Genomic DNA, 21,868 nt, shown 5'->3' with positions numbered 1-21,868 from the left:
AGATATATTCTCCCAATCTATAGGATGGCTTTTTGTTTTACTGATAGAAGCTTTTAAACCATTTCTGCCACTCTTGACCTGGTTCTCTTCCCTTTCTGTTTGTGGCCAACCTCTGGCTGGAGCAGGGATCCTGATGTGGGAAGTGTTCAGCCTGGGGAAGCAGCCCTACGATTTGTATGACAACTCCCAGGTGGTGGTGAAAGTGTCCCAGGGCCATAGACTCTACCGGCCCCAGCTGGCTCCAGATGGCGTCTACCAGATCATGTACAGTTGCTGGCATGAGGCAAGTGTATGGCCTGGGCGAGTTGGGGTGGCGAGATGGGGGGGTGCGCAGCAGAGAGCAGAGGAGCAGAAGATCTCAAGGGAAGGCCCCAGCTGCAGAACAAAAGGAACTGGTCCAGGATCTAGACTTAAAGTCTTTGTAATGTAGACACCAGTTTGATAAACAGCTTATTTTCAGTGCTGTTCTGAGAATTCATTCAATGTTTCATCAGGAAGCATACTCAAGACACTTGTATCATGGCTTAAATGAACTGATGAGGGAACAGATACCCAGAGAGGTTAAGTGACTTGTCCAGAGTCACACAGCTGCAGAGAGGCAGGTTGACTAGGGTCAGAGGACAAAAGAGAGGCAGTTCAGCATTGAGTGTTGTTCCACCATCCATGCAACTCCCCGGGTGCCATCCATGTTGCTCCCATGTGGTTCCAGGGTTCAAATCCAGGGCCTCATGTATAGCAAAGCATGTGCTCTCCTGATCCTAATACATCTAAGTTGATAGAACTAAGGGGGATGATAAAAAGGAGTGGGAACTCCAGCTCCTCTTTTCTAGAATCGAATCGAATCGAATCGAATCGAATTGAGTCTTGTCTTCTCTCTCTCTCTCTCTCTCTCTCTCTCTCTCTCTCTCAGCATTGTTCAGCTCTGGTTTATGGTAGTACAGGGGATTGAGCCTGGGACTCTAGAGACTCAGACATGAGAATGTCTTTATCTAACCTGGAGGACAGGAGACTGGCTTTCCAAATGTGGTGTTCTCTGAGCCCTATCAGGAAATCTTGGCAGAACATCCATCAGTTCATGAGTGGAGACACTGCCAAAGGGTGTCCAGGGAGACCAGAGCAAGCACAGGTGAAGAGGCAAGAGCGAACTTGATCTGTTTCTCTAGAGCTATTGTTGTAAAGACTGGCTATTCATTCAGAAGACTCTGGTCCAGATCTTCTGGCTAAATGACAAGAAGAAGACTGTGCATTTTGCTTCTTGTAGACAATGGGGAGCCACTGAAGACTTGGGGTGACAATGTGTTAATAGGGAACTTTTGAGAATATCCATCTGCAGCCATTGTATTGTACTGTCTCATTGACAAAAAGACCTGATACTACATTCAAGCATCCATGCATTCAATCCATTCACTAGCCAAAGGTAGAGTGGTTAAGCTTTCAGATTCTGGAGCCAGAATGTCTGGCTTCAATACCAGCTGTGTGATCTTGTATAAATCTTACACCTCTGCAGTTCAGCATACAGTAGTACCTATAGACAGGGCTGGTGTGTGGATGGTATGAGTTCAAGTTATAAAGGTCTTTGAACAGAGCCTGGGAAAAAGTAAGTGCTGGGGGCTGGGCAGTAGTGCAGCGGGTTAAGCGCACATGGCACGGAGCATAAGGACCTGCGTAAAAAGTAAGTGCTCTAAGTGTCCTGGTTGTTATATATTTACAGAGCACCTGTAAACCAGGGACTCTGCCTTGTGCTAGGTTACTTGAACATATATGACGTCTCACTTTGAAAGAGCTGTCAACTGCATCTCATGGTATTTCCTTGTTTGAACTTAAATCAACTCCTGTCACTGCCCACAGTCTGCCTGACTTGCTACAGAAGTTATAGGCCATATCTGGGCTTATTTGGGGTTTCCTCCTCTTGTCTCTTCTCTTATGTGGTCTGTATGCTAATATGGCACTGCTTTGATGCGATAATTCTAGGTAGACCAACACCTTATCATTGATCATCGCTCTTCATAGCTTTTCTAGCTGTTTTTACATTAAAAAAAATCCATGAACTATAGAAACAATTTGTTCATCTTGCCACAAACTTGTATTTAGCTTGTATTTTAACTTGGAAAATGTAGCATCTATAGAATACTGGCATATCCTGGTCATGAACAAGCAGTGTTTCCCTATGTGTTCAAGTCTAAATATGTATTTTTTTTTCAGCAGTGTTTTAGAGTTTCGACTCACTTGGTGGTATTTCTTTCAATGTTGTCTTTGGATGTTGTTGCTATTGTAAATAAGGTTTTTCTCTTGCATTTGCCTTCTAATTTGTTAATGTACATAAATACAAAGGATACTGATTTTACATGTTACATATATATATTGCTCTCCCAGTGGATTTATCATTTGGGATGCTTCTATCATTGTTTCTCTTGCGTTTTCTAGGTATAGAATTATATATATATATATATATATATATATGTATATATATATATATATATATATATATATATATATATATATATACAAACAAAGATTATTTTACACTGTGATGTTTATACAAAAGACTTTTCTGCCCTAGGCCCCAAGGTCACAAGCTCAATCCCCAGTACCACTGGCCATCACTTTATAGTCAGAGCTCAGCAGTGCTCTGGTCAAAACAAACAAGATTATTTTAATTTGTAGTTTTCAAATCTTAGGGCTCTAATTGTTTTCTCTTTAATATGAATATTTGTACAATGCCCACATTTTAAATGTTGCTAGTTTTAGGACTGAGATATAAATATTTTATCTGTAAAAATAACTTTCATAAGCTAAGCCAATGACTTTTTCTTTTATGTAGCTTCCAGAAAAAAGGCCTACGTTTCAGCAACTCCTGTCTTCCATCGAACTTTTCCAGGAAAAAGACAAGTCTTGAAGAAGAAGTTAGAAGATCTGATGAGAATGAATATAGAAGTTGGGTAGCACTGTCATTCTCTACACAGAACGTTGCAAAGCACTGATGCAATTTAGCTAGTTCTTAATAGTATTCTCAGTGTTGTCTGGCTACTATAATATCTAGAAGTCAACACGATAGGAAACAAAAAGTATCCTTGAAACTTAGGTCAAATTAGTCATTTTGTTTACTCTGCTTTTACTATTACACTTCCCAGCCTATGCCAGAAGCACATTTTCTGACTGCAATATAGAGATGGTGTATGTGTACCATGTGTAAAGATTGAATAGAGAAATTATTTGTTGGGTATTTGAACTTTTCTTCATGTTGTCACTATCATGATAATTAAATGAAATATAGAAGTGTGACTATTTGCCTTCATGTGTCAGTGTCCTTAAACATTAGCATGTATGAGGATCAAATGGAGAGATTACTGGAACATAGATTCCTAGGAACTACCTGAGATTCTGGTAAAGAAGGTCCAAATAAACATAAAACTCTGTATTTTAGTTATATTTTTAAAAGTTTGTGTATGTATTCACTTATTGAGAATGAGAGATAAGAGAGAGAGAGCGAGAGAGAGCGCATGCACGCACACGCATATGTAGTGCTGAAAAAAAATCAAACCCAGGGCTGCATGTATGCAAGTCTACCAACTGAACTCCAACCCAGGCACAAAACTATTTTTAACAGGTGCCCAGATGTTGCTGAGGCAGTGAATCTAAACTGCCCCCAGGACCTCACTGTATGGTGGGCATCATTAAAAGGTTCATAGTTTAATCCAAATGACCCAACTGTCATCTGTTATCCAGACTGAAGCAATCATCTTTAAGTCGTCATGTACACAAACAGAAAACCTGAGTTAAATAGTATCATTCCATACTATACTGTGTTTCAGATGGAGCAAATATTAGAAGATACTAAGCTACAGTTTGATACTTTCCCCCTTAACAGTAATGGTTATCAATCTCAAATTAGTGTAACCACAGTCTTATATATCTAGAACTGGTTAGATTGTTGCTTTCTAATCATTTTCAATTTGGAGATCTGGGGCTTCTAGCTGGTTAGATAACTAAAGTTTATTATTTCATTCTTCTATCTTGACATAAAGGTAGAGATGTACCATTCTAGCTTCTCATGGTTCTTACTAAGAAGTTCATTAGTTTGAAAATTGTTTCAGTGCCCTCCTTCGTAGCCACCTACAGAACCCAGAGGCTATCATCTATATAGGGCTGCTTCACTGTCATTTATATAATGTCCAAAAGAGGAGAGAGAGAGAGAGAGAGAGAGAGAGAATATTGCAATAGTCACTGTTACAATGAAAAGATAGCTAAGTCCTGCTAGAATTTTCCAGATTTAAGTGAACAATCTCCCTTAAGAGACAGCCCCACCCTTTCACAGCCCATTCTTCCCTCACTTCCCTGCAATGTCAGTGATCCTTCTTCACAGTTTTCTGTCATGTACTGATGACCCCCTTTTTTCAAAGGAAAAATTGGCTAACAATAATGAAACTTAAAATAATACTATACACACATAGAAGGAAAGACTGGCTAATCTGCCTGGGCTAATCAAGTCACCATGACCATTATCACTATAGAGTTTGTTTAGTACAAAGTTACCTGAACATGCTAGTCACTGTTAATGAGCAAGTTGATGGATAGAGTTTAATATGTTCATTAAGTCTTCTATTTTGGCTCTGTCTTCAGGAACAAGGTAAAAGTTGGGCTGGAGGTCCTGAGATATGGAAAAGAAGGATTAGGCTTGGTTCCTAACCATCATAGGACCTACAGACCTAGCATAACTCTTCTGAAATTGACTTTATAGCTGCTTTCTGCTTAATAAAGCAATTTAAAAAATGGGATCATTTCAAGATATTTGGGAGGTCAAGGTTCTCAGCTAGCAGTGACTTTGTCCTTGCAAAAAGAAAGCAGGTAGAATCCACAGAAGCACAAACAAACACAGGAGACCACAGGAATATGTAAAGCTAATATTTATTCAGTGCTACTCAGACATTCTGGGGGAATACAAAACATAGAAGACATTGGATGTCCACTTCAGAGGACAGCATTGACACTGGCTTGGGATTTTTCTTCACTTTATAGCCGAAGAACGGTGGGAACTAGTTTCTATCCACTAAGGAAGGGCATGTAGCTCGTGGAAGTCCCTGGGGTTACTTTTACAGTCTGGGAGATGCTGATCGAGCAGACGAGAAGAGAAAAAGGGATGTCCTCTGCTGTCTAGAGTCTACTTTCTTCTTTAGACCGGTCCCCCTGAAGAAGGCATGTTTCAGTCCAATCATCATTGTGGCCAACTCACTGCAGTACTTGGGTTAATGTGAAAGAAGCATATCGTCCTTTACATTTGAATTACATTATAGTGCATGATCCTCTTATTGTCTGATTGAACAATCCTTTAGAGTCATTTTGAATCGCTGCAACTCTATCAGTACTCAGGCACTATTTTAAAAGTCATCCAGCCCAATTCTATATAAGATTCCAACACTGACCCAAAGCCCCAACACTGGATCCTACCATAAATCCTCCTCCCCTCACTCCAGCAATATAACAGGCATTTCTATTACCCCTGAACAGACTGTGAGGCCATACACACACTTTTGGGGAATATTCTTGAATGTGAGCATCTCTTCCAGTAAACATAAAAGGGAAGTCTATAGTGAAGCAGAAATAAATACGAAAAGTCATGCAAGTGAAGATGCCCTCTCCTCAGGTACGTCTCCTTTTGGACAACTGCTCTTGAACAGAGTTGTCACTTTTGCTACTTAATAAAATTGTTATAATATTCTATTTCCTATACTGAAATTAATATTTATGGATAATCAAATCACCTCAAGGAGAAATGCAAACGGCTTTTTCTAGAATGAAGTCTGGACATCATCGCTATTTTGGAATCCTGGATTATTTTCTCCATTATTCAAGTCCACGGAGGCATAAGGATTTTCTTCACTGCTTGCTTGATTTCTCCTGTTAAATAAAGTAGGATCACCTGATTATAGTTGTGGCCGAATGACACTGTCTCCCTTGGGCCCCACTGGGACCAGGCATATCTTATAGTCCAGCCTCTAATCACTGGTGGACTTGTTTGTTTATCAGCCCCCTCTTACTAGACTTTAAACAGCTGGAAAGCACTGCATTCACTTCTTTGGCCTTGTAATGTGCTAGCTTGATGACTAGCAGAGTAAAGGGAACTGGGTGGTGGTGCGGGCTCTAGAGTGAGAGAAAGGGGATCTCTGTGCCTCAGATTGTCTATTTGGGAAATGCTGGCAATTCTACGCAGTCACTGAAATAAAGCTGGCAGAGTATTCAGAGTACCTGGCATATAAGCCTCAAAAAATGTGAACCATGGCCTTCTTTTAAGGAACTCAGTGTTTCCCTATGAAATTATTCACTTCCAAAGTGGAAGGGTCAGGGCAGGAGAACTTTGAGGCATAGCTACCAGCTCTGTCAACTAGCTGTCTATCCTGATTCCCTTAATGACCAGCTGTGTAAACATGAAGAACTTGCTTGGTTTCTCTGAATCTGAGCTTTGCAAGTAAGTGAAGAAGATAATTTACATCCTACACTTATTGAGATCAATAACATAAAAAATTCTAAGCAGAGTTGCTAGTATTATTTTTTTTCTGTAAACACTCTAAGTAACATGGTATGTGGCATGAGGGAGATGCCCCCAGATAATTTATTCCATGAATTCACTCTAGAATAGTCTCTCATAGGGGTGTGTGTGTGTGCGTGTGTGTGTGTGTGCGTGTGTGTGTGTGCGTGTGTGTGTGGCATTGTGGCCTCATGCATGTTCAATTCACTGTTTCTGGGACAACTTCTTTTTCATTGGTTTTATTTCAGGTAGAGAGAAAGAGGAAAGATGGGGCTTCCATATACCCCGTTCTATTGTGTTACCATGTGGTGGCAAAACTCGAACTCAGGGCCTCATACATGGTAAGGTACATGTTCTAGCAGAGGAACTATTTCTCAGTCCCTCATGAACAAACCTTTACTATGCAGAAGAGTGCATGTCAAACTAGAATGTTCATACAAATCACCTGAGAGTCTTAATAAATGCAGGCTCTGATCCAACAGGTTTCCAAGGAATTGCTAATGTTGGCTGGCTTTGGGAAGGGAACTTGAAGACAAAGGATGGCAGGCAGATTCAATGTATCATTCTGCACTGAAAAATTTTAACCACACAACTGTATTTTATTCAATAATGATTTTTTAAGTGAAGCTATCTAGGGGAACTAAAATCTCTATTGTGAAGAAAATTTGAGCACAATAGCCCATGTAAAAACTCAATTAAGAATAGGTATAAAAAACTCAAAGTATGTACTAAATTTCGCTAGGTGGTATAAAATATTATTAACCTTAGTTACACTAACTCAAGGAAAGTAAATCATTTTTGAAGTGAAAAAAATTAGTGGCAGGGTAAGGCTATAAATCAGGTCGCTAATAATCTAAATCCTCAATGAACTTGTATCTTTGACTCAAGAACAAATAAAAGGATGCCAGATCCATGAACATGGTATAGGGTCTGGGTTACCAGAGGAAGAATGGAGATGATTAAAGAGTCATGGTTCAAAACAAATCTCAGAGCTCATTCTCGAACGATTTCAGAGTTCAGATCCAGTCTCTGGCATCTCCTATAGGCCAAGGATGCCTCACCGGTAAGAGGAGTCCCCGGCAGGGCCTCTGAGCAGTAGGAATAAATGCTGCTGTGCTTGTGAAGGAGCTGGCCAGGACACTGTGGTGAGGTGCTGCTGAAATACGATCATTTTCCAGGGGTAATGCATGTGAATATTTAGGTGGGATATTGTTCCGAGAAATCACTGACTTGTAGAACCTACCACTTACTGCAAACTTTCTAGTAAAAATGCCACTTACTACCAGAGGGATAAAGAATAGGGAAACTTCGAGTGGAGGGAAGGGGATATGGAACTCTGATGGTAGGAACTGTATGGAATTGTACCCCTCTTATACCACAATCTTGTCAACCATTTTTAAATCACTAATAAAAAATTATTTTAAATAAATAAATACATTAATTAATTAATTAATTAATTAATTAAATTAAGCCACTTACTTCCTTCGTTCCTTGATTCCGGTGATGATGAGCACGATGATGCCGATGACTACCACTCCCATCACGACCCCAAAAACAATCAGCCAGATGGTGACAGGCGGCTCATAAGGGGGTGCCAGTGTTGGATAAATGCCCACAAATTCCAGGCTATTGTCATCCAGGCGGAAAACATCATTGATCCGGCCCCGTGACATCCTATTCCCCAAAGTGAAAACATTTAGGCAAAAGAGAGTTGTATGTCACTTTCTGATTCTTATGCCCCCAAATATTAGATAAGGCTTATTATCCTAAGGATGCACACCTAAAATACCAGTGAATCAAAGCAGATAGCCAAGTCCAATGGAAGCAGTTTCATACTGATCTGAAGAAGGTATATGCACACCTAGCTCACTGCAGCACTATTTTCAATAACCAAGATCTTGAAACAACCAAAGTGCTCAGGGACAGATGAGTGGGTGAGGAATTAGCTGTGATCTGCATATCCTATGAAACAGAATACTACTCAGCTCTATGGAAAGATGAAATCTTATCTTTTGCTACAACATGGATGAACTTGAAGGGGGTCTTGCTTGCCAAGTGAGACAAGTCAGAAAGACAAACACTAGGTGATCTCACTCATAAATTGGATTTAGGAAACAAGGCTAAGGAACAGACAGGGTAAAACATGAATAAGCCTTTGGTCTATTTCAGCAGATCTGAGAATACTAAAGGGGGAGGTGGGATAGGGGGGTTTAAGGGTATGGGGGTCCCAGTGCCCTTTGGTGAAAGGAGGCGGTGCTTTGGTGTGCTGGCACTGGTTTGGAAAAGACATGAAACTGTACATCTGAGATAAGAGATCTGCAAAACAACATTTCCTTGATGAAAATATTTCTGAAAAGTAAATAAATAAAACAAAGGAGGTTAAATAAATAAAACAAAGGAGGTTTGAAAACAAATGAGCAGAAGTTGTGAGAACTGGTGATCATCCGAGGTGAAAAGGAGAGCGAGTACAATTGGGTAGTGGGCCTGATTGTGTGGTGGTGGCTAGAAAGCAGACTTTTGGTGGTGATCATAATACAGTATATACAAGTGTTGACTCATATGTGAGACACACAATGGCTTAAACCTGTTACTCCAATTTAAAAGCTTTTTTTTTTTTTTTTTAAATCCAGGGCTTTGTGGATAGTTAAGTGCCTTCCCTTCAGGGTGAGCTATTCCCTGGTTGTGAAGAATTTTTTTATTATTATTTGAGTCATAGAAGAGAGAGGAGGGCAGTCGGGTAGTGCTCACCCAGATGGAACACACACACATAATTTCTGTACGGCGGGAACGGGGTATGGCTGGATTTTATGGAGGAACAAAGGATTGAAATTACTTTGAAGACAACACAAAAAAATGATGAAAGAGCAAAAACCAAAGTATCTGGCATCCCATTCGCCTACTCTTGGGGATAGCACAGGTCAGGAAGCTAGTGCCCACCCAAGGGAAGTTAATGCAGAGCAGCCATGCTGTTCCGGTATCCTTGGCCTGTAAATGTCTCAAGTCATGCTGGAAACAAGTCTGTGGTCCCTGCCTGCTGGAGAGCTGGACTCTTCTCTCATTATCTCAGCTGGCACTTTGCCTCAAAACAAGTCCTTGAGAGGCAGGCAATGAGTCTCTGGGTGTGGTTGGGTTGCACAGCTCAACTAAGACTACTTCCACAGTAGCTCAAGAGTGCCACCTAGTGAGAGTTTCCAATAGCAGTGGGGAAGCTTAGAATTTTATTTATTTATTTATTTACCCAAATGACAAGAGGAACCATCTACTTCCATCCATTTTTTACTCTTGAGTTTTAGAAAAACAGTTAAGGCAAATTGGGAAAATTCTTTCTACTACTCACTCACAGCCCATAGAAAACTCTTCCTCTATTGGGACACAGAACTCTGGTGGTGGGAACAATGCCGAATTATACCCCTGTGATCTTATAATTTTGTTGTTGTTTTTTTTAACCAGCGCACTGATCAGCTCTGATTTATGGTAGTGTAGGGGATTAACCTGGGACTTCGAAGCCTGAGGCATGAGAGTCTCCTTGCATAACCATTATGCTACCTACCCCCTTGTTAAAATTTTGTAATTCAATATTAAGTCGCTAATAATTTTAAAAAAATCTCCTCTAGTGTAGAGGCTTACCAGTGTTTAAGGAATCCTATTCTCACCTACTTGTTTCAGACTTTAGAAAGTTAAATAAATTCTACATCTAAGTCTCGATAGCAAATTAGCCATGCCTGTCCATGTCTCTTCTGCTTAGGATCATTTCCAATGCATGGTGGCCAGAATTTCTTCAGTCAGCACCTGTTCCCTCTGCTGGAGAGCATGGTCAGGCCACTCACAAAAGTCTACCCTGCCTGCAAGCCAGAAATGCTGGGAAATGATTGTTATCGTAAGCAGTTTTCAATCAATGACTGATGGTTATGTGGGGTATAAATACCCTGGCTTTGATGGGTCAATTTATGTGTGTGTTCTATGTAGTCACCCAGAATTACTCAACAGAGTGGATCTTTAGTTGCCCACAGGAGAACTCGTTCTCTACACATTACATGTGTTAGTTACCGTCTCCCTTCCATTTCCTGTCTCTTGTCTACATTCCTCCCTGCATGCTGTTTGGGGTCACCTCCCAGTAAACTACTTCCACTCAAATTTTGATCTAAGGGTTTGCATCTAGAGCTATTCAAATCAAGTCAACTCCCCTGCCATGAGATACTTCTGGAACAACAACCCAAGTTTTTACAATGAGCTGTGTCATGCAATTGACATGGAAAAGCGGCTGGAACATGCCAAGAGCACACTAAGTCTGATTTCTTGTGGTTATTATACTTGGCATCCTCCCCCAACACCGCCCTGATAGAGTTTGGTTGGGAATAAATGTTACCTGATGGCTTCTTCCACTTCCATTCTAGGAATGACAGCAAATGTCTCTGGTGACGTGACATAGAAGTTGAAGGAGACTCTTTCTGTCAGATTACTCACATGCACATTATTATCCCTGTGGTGAAACAAAAGTAACATTGCCACTCACAGCACAGAGGACTCAATACAGAGAATGAAGACTCCCTCTGCTGGTGAACAGGAGGGTAGGTAAGAAAGGCTTACAGGATCAAGCAGAGACTTGGGCAAGGCAAACAACAGAAGGATGTTGGTGTGTGTGTGTGTGTGTGTGTGTGTGTGTGTGTGAGAGAGAGAGAGAGAGAGAGAGAGAGAGAGAGAGAGAATTTCAAAATAATGTTAAAAATGGTCAGGAATGTAGTTCAGTAGCAGAAGATAAATCTCACGTGTGAGATCCTAGGTTCCTTTGTCTACTGCAGTACTGGATCTCTCCTGCTTCAGATATATGCTAAAAGAGGACTTTTCTGACCATCTTAGTTAAAGTTGAACTCAACACACACACACACACACACACACACCACCAGTGTTCCCTAGCCCCTTTCCTGTTGTGTGTTTCTCCCTCACATTTATATTCCTCTAATTCTACCAAATTCTTTGTCTATTTCATTGCCACACGCACACACACACACACACACACACACACACATATATATATTTAAATGTCATTAAAATATTTCTGCCTTTTTCTTTCAGTGTCAAGGGTGGTGAAAGTATTTGGGCAAGAAAACAGAGTAGGAGAGAGGTGCAGTAGGCAGGGCAGGAGAATGGAGGAGAAGGGAGAGTTTCTTAAGGAAATAAGAAACAGTGCTCTTACACTCTGCAAGTAATGTAAGTCACAATCATCCCTAAGTAATCTGGCCCAGATTTCAGGTCCTCCAAAAGGATTCAAAGTTATTAGGAGGTTTTTCTTAATTTCGCAAGAATAAAAATTTAAGCAGGGTCTAAGGGTAAGGGAGTGCTGTTTGAAGTAAACTGAGAGCAAATCAACTCACCCAAAAAGAACCGTCTGATTTTTAACTTTTGAAAAATACTCTCTCATGGCATATGCGACCGATGACTTGAATAGATACATTTCATTCTCATTCCATTCATACTGAAAATTTAGAAGGAAAAAGAGGTACAACTTAAAAAGCATCATAGGATACATTCAGAACTTGACACTTTATAAGCATTGTTTCATAATAGGCTAATATTCCAAAACTCTTTGCTGTTCTAGAATTCAGCGACCATCTACATCACCTGATTCCCATTCAGATGAGCTGAGATAAAGCCCGACAAGCTTAATCTCCAACAAGCTCCCATGTGTTGCTAATGCTGCTGGACAGGCATTTAAGAACCGTGAGGAGAGTTGATCTTTTTATAGGTTTCTCCACTATCCAAAAGTAGAACACTCCTATTTGGCAGAAATTGGTAGGTCATTTGGAGGGGCCTGGGAAAGTTCAGAAGGTCTCCATATAAGCTAATATCAGTGGGGTTGAGCAGTGGCATACCTGGTTGAATGTACTCATTACAGTGTTCAAGGACCAGGGTTCAAACGCCTAGTCCCACCTGCAGGGTGGGAAGCTTCATGAGTAGTGAAGGTGTCCTGCAGGTCTCTCCCTCTCTCTCTCTCTCTCTCTCTCTCTCTCTCTCTCCCTCCCTCCCCCTCCTTTCTCAACTTCTCTATGTCTCCAAAATCATTACTTAAAATTAAATGGCAACAGAATTCCCAGATCCCCCCCATAACCTACCAAATTATATCTACTAGGAGTGATCTAGTTTCAAATAGCAAAGGAAACTTGCATTTTAGTATGCTGTAAACTTGCATAGAAGTTCTCAGATATGCATATATTGTAGGTGGAGAAAGAAAAAGAGACTAGAGGTTCAAAAGGAAAATAGCAATTTGTAAACAAGGCCAATTTCAACACTTAACAAATAGCCTATATATTTGCACAGTAAGGGGCAAAACTTGTTACAAGAGGGAAAATGCATTCACTCTCTTCTCCAGTGGCTGGCAGTAGAGATCAGTGAATGCCACACATGGTCTGCCAAAGGCATTGTAACATTAACCTTAGTTTGGTATGAGTCAGGCTTAGGGGAAAGTTGCCTTAACAGCAATAATAACATTGCTACTAGTAGTATTCTGGTTACCATTTCTGTTTTTGAAAACATCAAAGGCTGAGTTCTCAACAAAGTGTGAGGAATCAGTTGACTTAAGTCCTGCCAGAGCTTGCAAAGGACAAATACGCTGTCCTCGGTGTGCAGGTGTGCTGAAAGTAAGACTCTGGGGCATGGGTGCAATGGGAGTGCACGAGACTTGCAGGGCTGAAACCCCAGGGACGGAAAATTCAATCCCAGCACCACCGTATGTCAGAGCTGAGCAAACAGTGTGTTGGCCTCTCTCTTTCTCTCCTCCTGTCATAAAACAAATCTTTTAAGTTTGGTTCTGGTTTCATCAAAGCAGCCTTGGGTCAGTGAATCTGTCTCAAAAAAGTGCCACCAGCAAACCCTCAGAAGACTGTTTTATCAGTCCCCACATTGGATGGACAGGGAAAGAGAATCTGGAGACAACCTTAAAGGGGAAAAAGAAGATAAACCGAAAGGGATCCTGGTCTGTAAGGTTCTTTGAACTAAACTCATTAACATTTACTAGTCAAGCAAGAGCTAATACAATTTTGACAGAAAGCCTTTCAGCCAACAAGCTGCAGATGCGAGCTACTATGATGCCATCCTGTCTTACCTGGGCAGATGACCTCACAAGTGACTCCTGGAACCCCACCTCCCCAGAGCACTACACTGCTAGGGAAAGATAGAAACGGGCTGGGGGTATGAATCTACTGGCCAATGCTCATGTCCAGTAGAAAAGCAATTATAGAAGCCAGACCTTCCGCCTTCTGCACCTCCCTAAAGAATTTTGGTCCACACTCCCAGAGGGATAAAGAATAGGGGAGTTCCCCCCCCCCCCAGGAGCCCTACCCCACTAGGGAAAGGTAGATACAGGTTGGGGGCATGGATCGGCCCACCAACGCCCATGTCCAGCGGAGAAGCAATTACAGAGGTCAGACCTCCCACCTTCTGTGCCCCTTAGAGATCTTTGGTTCGTACTCCCAGTGGGATAAAGAATAGGGAATCTTCCAATGGAGGAGATGGGATATAGCATGCTGGTGGTGGGAATGGTATGAATTGTACCCCTCTTATCCCACAATCTTGTTGATCATTATTAAATCACCAATAATAAATAGATAAATAAATAAATAAAAAGAAGTTGAAAAATAAGAAAACACAAAGCTGGACTGGGTTTGGTGTATTGCACCAAGTAAAGGACTCTAGGGTAGGGGGGAGGGTTCAGATCCTGGACCATGATGTCAAAGGACCTAGAAGGGGGTTGAAATGTTATGTGGAAAACTGAGAAATGTTATATATGTACAAACTACCGTATTTTATTTTTGTTACTGTAGTTTATTATTTACTGTAAACCATTAATCCCTCCAATAAAAAGAAAAAAGTTATCATACAGAATACTATTTTGTGGAAAAATCTGTATTGACCCTGCATCCTTCTTAGTACTTCTTTATCTAATTAACTATGTCCTTAAAATTAAAAAAGAAAAAGAATAGGGGAGTTTCTAATGGAGGCGATGAGACATGGAACCCTGGTAGTGGGAACTGTATGGAATTAAGATAACCCCTGTTATCTTACAGTCTTGCTAGTCATTATTAAATCACCAATAAAATGTTTTTTTAAATAAAAAAGAAAGAAACAGGCTGGGGATATTGATCAACTTGCCAATGTCCATATCCAGCAGAGAAGCAATTACAGAAGCCAGAACTTCCACCTTTTGCACCCTATAAAGAATTTGGTCCATACTCCCAGAGGGATAAAGAATAAGGATGTTCCCAATGGAGGGGAGGGGGGCATCGGAACTCTGGTGGTGGGAACTGTGTAGAATTATGGAATTATACTCCTGTTCTATTACAGTCTTGTTAATCATTATTAAATCACTAATTAAAAAAGAAAAAAATGACAGGAAGATAATCCCACAAACACCTTATTGCCAAGAAATAGGAACTTGAAATTCTAGTGTTTGAAAAGCAATGCACCTTCATTTTTATTCTTTGTTTCTTAAATGTTTATTTTTACTCCGACTGGATTGTCTGTATTTAGATGTTTTATTCATCAAAGTAGATTACACAATAACTGCTGTTGAAGCTTGGACAATATTTAACTTCCTGGGAAAACTAGGAGGGTTAAGTGCAGTCTTTGGCTCTATCCAAAGCAAATACCATTCTGTAGTACCTTGGACTGGTTTCAGGCTGTTCTCTAACCCAGCAAAGGCTTCAGCATGCCGTGCCCCCACCCAGAATTGTGAGCCTTACTGCTTGGAACTACCCTCTCCTCTCTTCCTTCTTAACCGAAGCCAATCCTTTTCTAGCCTGGATCCCCTAAAGCACATACTTATGAGCAAACAGCCAGTAGTTAAAGTAATACACATGCAGGTGTCACTAATAGAATTCTAACACATTTATTTAGTTATCCAAATGTCTCTCTACAGCTGTACTTCTCAAATGTTGCCGTGTTAGAATCAAGGGGAGTTCCTCAACTGTTGGCACCCAACTCTTGATGCTGTACCCCAAAGCAATTTAAGTCAGAATCTCTGGGAGTGGGGCTCAGTCATTATTATTTTTTTGCATTAAATTTTTAACACAGCACTTGAGGGATACTGCTGAACAGTCTTCTGAGTCTGTTCTTAGAGAGCTAGAGAAATGACAGAGGAAGAGACAAGAAAGAGGGAAATATAGCATAGTCCATGTTTCATGGATGGTGGGGCTCTTCCGGTGCTGTTCATGGCGCTCTCGTGCAATGCCTGAACTTGAACCTAGAACCTGTTTCCACACTTGGAAAGGAACATACTCTACTAGATGCACTGTCTCCCAGCCCCAGGAATTAATATTTTCAAGGCACCTCATATGTCTTAAACATGCAGCAAGTTTGAGATACAATGTCTTGAATCAGTGTTCTGGCATCTTTATTGCATAGACAAACCACCTGGAGGCTTCTTAAAAATGTAGATTCTTATTAAGTAGGTTCAGGTGTGTGTGGAGGAAACCTACTTAAGATTCTGCATTTTGGGGGCTGGGCAGTAGAACACCCAGTTCAGCGCACATGTGCAAGGACCCAGGTTCAAGCCCCTGGTCCCCACCTGCGCAGGGGAGAGAGTTTCACAGGTGGTGAAGTAGTGCTGCAGGTGTTTCTCTTTATCTCTTATCTCTCCCTCTCTCCTTCCTCCCTCTCTCAATTTCTCTATTTAAGAAAATAAAACATTAGTTTTTTAAGATCCTGCATTTTTAACAAGCTTCCAGGACACAGCTCTTTGACTAAAGCAATACAAAACAAAGCAAAACAAAAATTACCCTATTTCTCTAAACAGGCTATCAATACAACCAACCCCACACTCTGGAATCCAAGTCATAGTTGTAAGAGTTGGAAGGGTTGGATGTTTTCTCATTGGTCTGGATAGTACTTTTGAGGTGACAAGGGAAAGATTGAGACAGAGAGACAGCAGAGAGAGGAAAGATACCACAGGACTGAAGCTTCCTCCAGGGCAGTGGGGACAGGCTCAAACGTGCATCACATGTGGAGCAAAGCAGGCACACTATACAGGTGAGCTACTTTGCTGACCTTCTACTGTCATTTTATAGTTAAACTACTGTATTCTTTTGTACTATGATTTCTTTTTTTAAAATTTTTTTTCATTTATTCCCTTTTGTTGTCCTTGTTTTATTGTTGTAGTAATTATTGTTGTTGTTGATGATGTCGTTGTTCTTGGATAGGAGAGAGAGAAATGGAGAGAGGAGGGGAACGACAGAGAGGGGGAGAGAAAAATAGACACCTGCAGACCTGCTTCACAGCTTGTGAAGCGACTCCCCTGCAGGTGGGGAGCCGGGGCTCAAACCGGGATCCTTGTGCTGGTCGTTATGCTTCACACCATGTGCGCTTAACCTGCTGCGCTACTGCCCCGCCCAACGCCCTGTTCTATGATTTCTGTTAGGATTTTCCTTGCACTCTCCCTAGACATGTTGGAGTTTCTCCCATTGAGCTTCTCATTTCAGTGAACATCCTCAGGACTGCTGCTTTGAAATCTTATTTAGGAAGTTTATAAAGGCTTTTCTTTTTCCAAGGTTTTTCTTGATCCATCAGTGCAGGTTATTTTCTGTCTTCTTAGTCTAATGTGATGTTCTGTGAGGGCTTAGGCTTGGGATCTATGATTGAGCAAGGCTGGGCAGTGACCAGGGGACTACATGAAGGAGTGTCCTCCTGGTAGTGGCCATAGCACTGAGGTTAAGTGAACCTTGGCAGGGACAGGGCTTCAAGATTCTAAGTGCCTAGTAGTCATGAGGCTGCAGTAAACAAGGGTTCAGACCCAGAAAAAGGCTGGGATGTCAGTCCCATGTGGGAAATTAGGGGCTTGTGGGGAATAGGATGTAGGCAGACAAGATAGCAGGCAGGTAGTGGGGTTTTCTTGCTAGTGGGCTATGCTTTGAGGGGTCTGTGTTGTGCCTGGTGGCTGTAGGGGCATAGTTTAGTTGCTAGCAGTCAGGTGTAGGTTGTCAGGGCTAGGTCTGCTTGTCAGGCACTAGCAGTCTTGGCATATTTCCTGGGACTTGTTTTTTTTTTTTTTTTACTGCTTCACTTTTTTTAATTAGTGATTTAATAATGATTGACAAGATTGTGGGGTAAAAGGTGCACAACTCCATACAGTTCCCACCACCAGAGTTCCATACCCCATCCTCTCCACTGGAAAGTTCTCTTGTCTTTATCCCTCTGGGAATATGGACCAAAGATTTGATGGGTTTACAGTTAATAGTGTTTATATACTTTCCTCGTGTTTCAGAGCTACTCTTTGCCCCAATTCAGCTTTCTAGTTCTATTCTCAACTCTGACAACATCTTCCCAGACAATATTTTTAAACCACCTGCATGTTAGCTATAGGGTTCACGCATGAGCCCCTTGGAATAGACCTAAAATAGACTTCTTAGCTCCTTCCCATACGAAGATTCTTAGTTCCATCTGGTCTATTCTTACCTTTAGGTTCCTGTTTATTAAACAATCTGTCCTGCTTTATATCTCACCGCTTTTTGGCCACCAATTTGCAGACACTACCATGACATCCATGATGTCATCCTGACTTCCCTGGGTGGACAACCTCACCAATATCCCAGAACCTCACTTCCCAAGAGCCCTATTCCACTACGGAAAAAATAGAAACAGGCAGCGGGGACAGGGTGGTGGGTGGTGGTGGCACACCTGGTTGAGCACACCTGTTACAATGCACAAGGACCCGGGTGCAAGCTCCCAGTCCCCACCTGCAGGAGGAAAGCTTCACAAGTGGTGAAGCAGGGCTGCAGGTGTCTCTCTGACTCTCTCCCTTTCCACCTCCCCCTCCTCTCAATTTGTGGCTGTCTCTACCTAATAAGTAAATAAAGAGAATTCAAAAAATTTTAGGGAACGGGTGGTGGCGCACCTGGTTAAGTGCACATGTTACAGTGCACAAGGACCCGGGTTCGAGCCCCTGTCCCTACCTGCAGAAGGAAACTTTGCAAGTGGTGAAGCAGGGCTGCAGGTGTCTCTCTTTCTCTCTCCATCTCTATCTCCCCCTACCCTCTCAATTTCTGACTGTCTCTATCCAATAAATAAAGGTAATATTTTTTTTTAAAAAAAAGAAACAAGCTGGGGATATGGATTGACCCGTCAACACTCATGTCCAGCAGAGAAGCAATTACAGAAGCCAGATCTCCCACCTTCTGCACCCCATAAAGATCTCTGGTTCATACTCCCTGAAGGATTAAAAAAACAGGGAAACTTCCAATGGAGGAGATGGGATACAGAACTCTGGTGGTGGGAGTTATATGGAATTGTACCCCTCTTATCCTACAATCTTATTAGTTACTATTAAATCACTAATAAAAAATCAAATCAAATAATAAATAAAAGACAAAATAAATATGAACAGTGTAAAAAAAAAAAAGAAAAATGTCAGTGGGATCTTGACAGGAACTGCACTGAAGCTGTAGATTGCTTTTGGTAGGATGGCCATTTTAATAATGTTTATTCTTCCAATCCAAGAGCAAGAAACATCCTTCTTCTGCTTCTTCTTCTTTTGGTGTTACTTCATATTTATTTTAACAGTATCCTATAGTTTTCACTGTAAAAATCTTTTGTCGCCTTTGTGCGATTAGCTTCCAGGTATTTTATTGTTTGGTGGGGTTCAATTATAAGTAGGACTGATTCTTCAATTCTCTTTCCCCTAACTCATAATTTGTATACCAAAATGACACAGATTTATGAGCCTTAATTTTGTATCCTACTGCATTAATGTATTTATTAATGATTTAAAAGAAGAGATGCCTTGGGAATGAGTAGGTACACTGTTCCAAATACTCACTGCTTTATCTCCAAGAGCGGATTTCAGGCTTATCCTCACTTTGATGGCTTGGTCAGAACCTGATTAAAGAAAAGTCACAGACTGTTGTTGCAGATGACAAAATGGCTACATCTGCTTATCTCCTCCTTTCCCATGACCTCACTAAAGTGATAAGGTGATGCTAAAGGTGTAATCACTTTTAAGGTACAAAAAACTCTTGGAAACAATGATAAGCTATTGAGGAGCTTCCTAAAGAGTCAGAAAGCCATGACCTTGCATGTACACAGAGGCGGTGAAGGCTACAGAGGTGCCAAAGAAGTCCAGAGGAGCTTGAGATTCAAGTACAACAGAGGGGAGGGTGGGAAGAAGCTACCAGGCTGAAAACAAGGGTCATGAAAAGTCAAGGTACAGTTAAGGCTACTTTGAGCAAAAGTTGATCCTCCAACCACCGTTGCTTTTGCTTAGACAGTCACTAGAGGCTGTGCTGCAGGGAAACAAGTGGCCAGCCAAGAAAAAAGACATAGAGTGTAGAAAGCAGTTGATTCAACCCAGGAAAGCAACAAATGGAAACTGTTGTTCCAGACAGTAGGAAGGAAGACTCAAAGAGGGAAGCCTTTAGAAAAAAGTGAGACTGGCACCAACATGAAGGGCTCTGGGGAAGGAGGGGAAGGGAAGGGAAGGGCCTGTGGGGGGTTGGTGCCAGTCCCGGTACATGGTCTTGGGAAAGGACCTAAGTTGGGGGTGGGAGTCTTCTGCAGACACCTATCACAGGGAGCTGGGAGATTGTACCCATGTGCCAACAACTGTACTGTAAACCATTAACCCCCTCCCCCAATAAAGGGGAAAAAAACACAAGGAATGAGAGTGAAAGGGTATGTTGGAATAATTAGGGAAAACACCATGCAACACGGATGGCAAATTAGGGATGTCAGAGAAAGGAGAAAGAGACAGCGAGAGAGAGGGAGGAAGTAAGAAACTCTGGGGAGGGGGGAGGGGGCACATAAAAAAGATATTAAATAGTATATAACTCAGCTCAGCAGCTATAATAATGGAATCATTTATAATTTCTTTTTTATATTTATTTATTTATTTATTTTTCCTTTTGTTGCCCTTGTTGTTTCATTGTTGTAGTTACTATTGCTGTTGTAATTAATGTTGTTGTTGGATAGGACAGAGAGAGATGGAGAGAGGAGGGGAAGACAGAGGAGGAGAGAAAGACAGACACCTGCAGACCTGCTTCAATACCTGTGAAGCAACTCCCCTGCAGGTGAGGAAACAGGGGCTTGAACCGGGATCCTTCCGCAGGTCCTTGCACTTCACGCCACGTGCGCTTAACCCACTGCACTATCACCCGCGTCCCTCATTTATAATTTCTTTGATAAAAGTTACGCTAAAGCTTTACCGGGAGGCCAAGAAAGGGAGGCAGGAAACTAGACAGAAGGGCAAGTCTACAACTGAACAATAAGCGGCTGGGAGGTAGTTCAAAAGGTGAAGCTGATTCATTACCGTGGGTGAGGACCTGAGGTCAGGCCGCAGACCGCCACACAGGCATGTCTGCAAAGGAAAGGAGCTTCCCAAGAGGTGGAGCAGTGCTTCAGTATTTCTCCTCCCCTGCTCTCTGTCTCCCACTCTCTATGTAAAAGAACAAAGCAAAGAAATAGCCACTGGGAGAGGTAGAGTTGTGTAGGCACCAAACCTCAGAGATAACCACGATGGCAAAAACCAACAGATACCTGACCAAACGAAAATGAGAATATAAATTAATTATTTAGAAATATGAAAGCATTGGATGAAACTCGAGGACATCATTTTGAGTGAGATAAGCCAAAAAGAGAAGGACGAATACCAAATGATCTCCCTTATTAGCGGGACTCAAGTAGGGACAGAGGGAGAGCACAGAGTGAAACACGGACTGGACGTGGGGTACTGCACGAAAGCAAAGGACTCTGAGGAGGGCAGGGGAGGAAGGACAGGAATAAAACTTTGGGAGCCTATTATGTAATGAATTTGTATGCATATGTCAAAAGACTGCACTGTAAAACATTAACCCTCTTAAAAATAAAAAAGTGTTGGGCAGTAGCTCAGAGGGTTAAGCACACATGGTATAAAGTGCAAGGACTGGCATAAGGATCCCAATTCGAGCCCCCGGCTCCCCACCTGCAGGGGAGTCACTTCACAGGCGGTGAAGTAGGTCTGCAGGTGTCTGTCTTTCTCTCCCCCTCTCTGTCTTCCCCTCCTCTCTCCATTTCCCTCTGTCCTATCCAACAATGACAACATCAATAACAACAATAATAAAAAACAACAAGGGCAACAAAAGGGAAAATAAATAAATGAATAGATATTTAAAATAAAAAATAAACTAAAATAAAAAGAAATATGGAGGCCAGTCAGTCGGCAGTGCACCTGGTTGAGCACACACATTACAGTGCTCAAGGACCTGGCTTCAAGCCTCTGGTCTCCATCTTCAGGGGAAAGGCTTCACAAGTGGTGAAGCAGGGCTGCAGGTGCCTCTCTGTTTCTCTCCCTCTCTATCATCCCCTTCCCTCTTAGTTTCTGTCTCCATC

At 41.7% G+C, this 21,868-nt stretch overlaps 2 protein-coding genes across 3 annotated transcripts in view; one reads left to right on the top strand and one right to left on the bottom strand.

The window, feature by feature from the left end:
* Positions 1-3,282, top strand: part of BMX (BMX non-receptor tyrosine kinase) — a 50,947-nt gene extending 47,665 nt beyond the window's left edge. Inside the window, exon 18 of the mRNA XM_060183014.1 lies at positions 2,822-3,282. Coding sequence (XP_060038997.1) covers positions 2,822-2,943 — 122 coding nt within the window. The 3' untranslated portion in view covers positions 2,944-3,282. The remainder of the gene's footprint in view (positions 1-2,821) is intronic.
* Positions 3,283-4,889: 1,607 nt separating this feature from the next.
* ACE2 (angiotensin converting enzyme 2) overlaps positions 4,890-21,868 on the bottom strand; it is a 61,316-nt gene continuing 44,337 nt past the window's right edge. Inside the window, exons 16-21 of one of the 2 annotated variants that reach the window (XM_060183013.1) lie at positions 19,326-19,384; positions 11,896-11,996; positions 10,890-11,003; positions 8,003-8,197; positions 5,760-5,895; positions 4,890-5,184 (exon numbers count right to left, since the gene is read on the bottom strand). In XM_060183013.1, the coding sequence (XP_060038996.1) occupies positions 5,787-5,895; positions 8,003-8,197; positions 10,890-11,003; positions 11,896-11,996; positions 19,326-19,384 (578 nt within the window). In that variant the 3' untranslated portion in view covers positions 4,890-5,184; positions 5,760-5,786. Of the gene's footprint in view, positions 5,896-8,002; positions 8,198-10,889; positions 11,004-11,895; positions 11,997-19,325; positions 19,385-21,868 lie in introns of both variants that reach the window. The other variant, XM_060183012.1, reaches the window with a different exon arrangement.

The sequence above is a fragment of the Erinaceus europaeus genome, chromosome X, assembly GCF_950295315.1.
Source record: "Erinaceus europaeus chromosome X, mEriEur2.1, whole genome shotgun sequence".
NCBI classification, from domain to species: domain Eukaryota; kingdom Metazoa; phylum Chordata; class Mammalia; order Eulipotyphla; family Erinaceidae; genus Erinaceus; species Erinaceus europaeus.
This window is presented reverse-complemented; position numbering and strand designations above follow the sequence as displayed.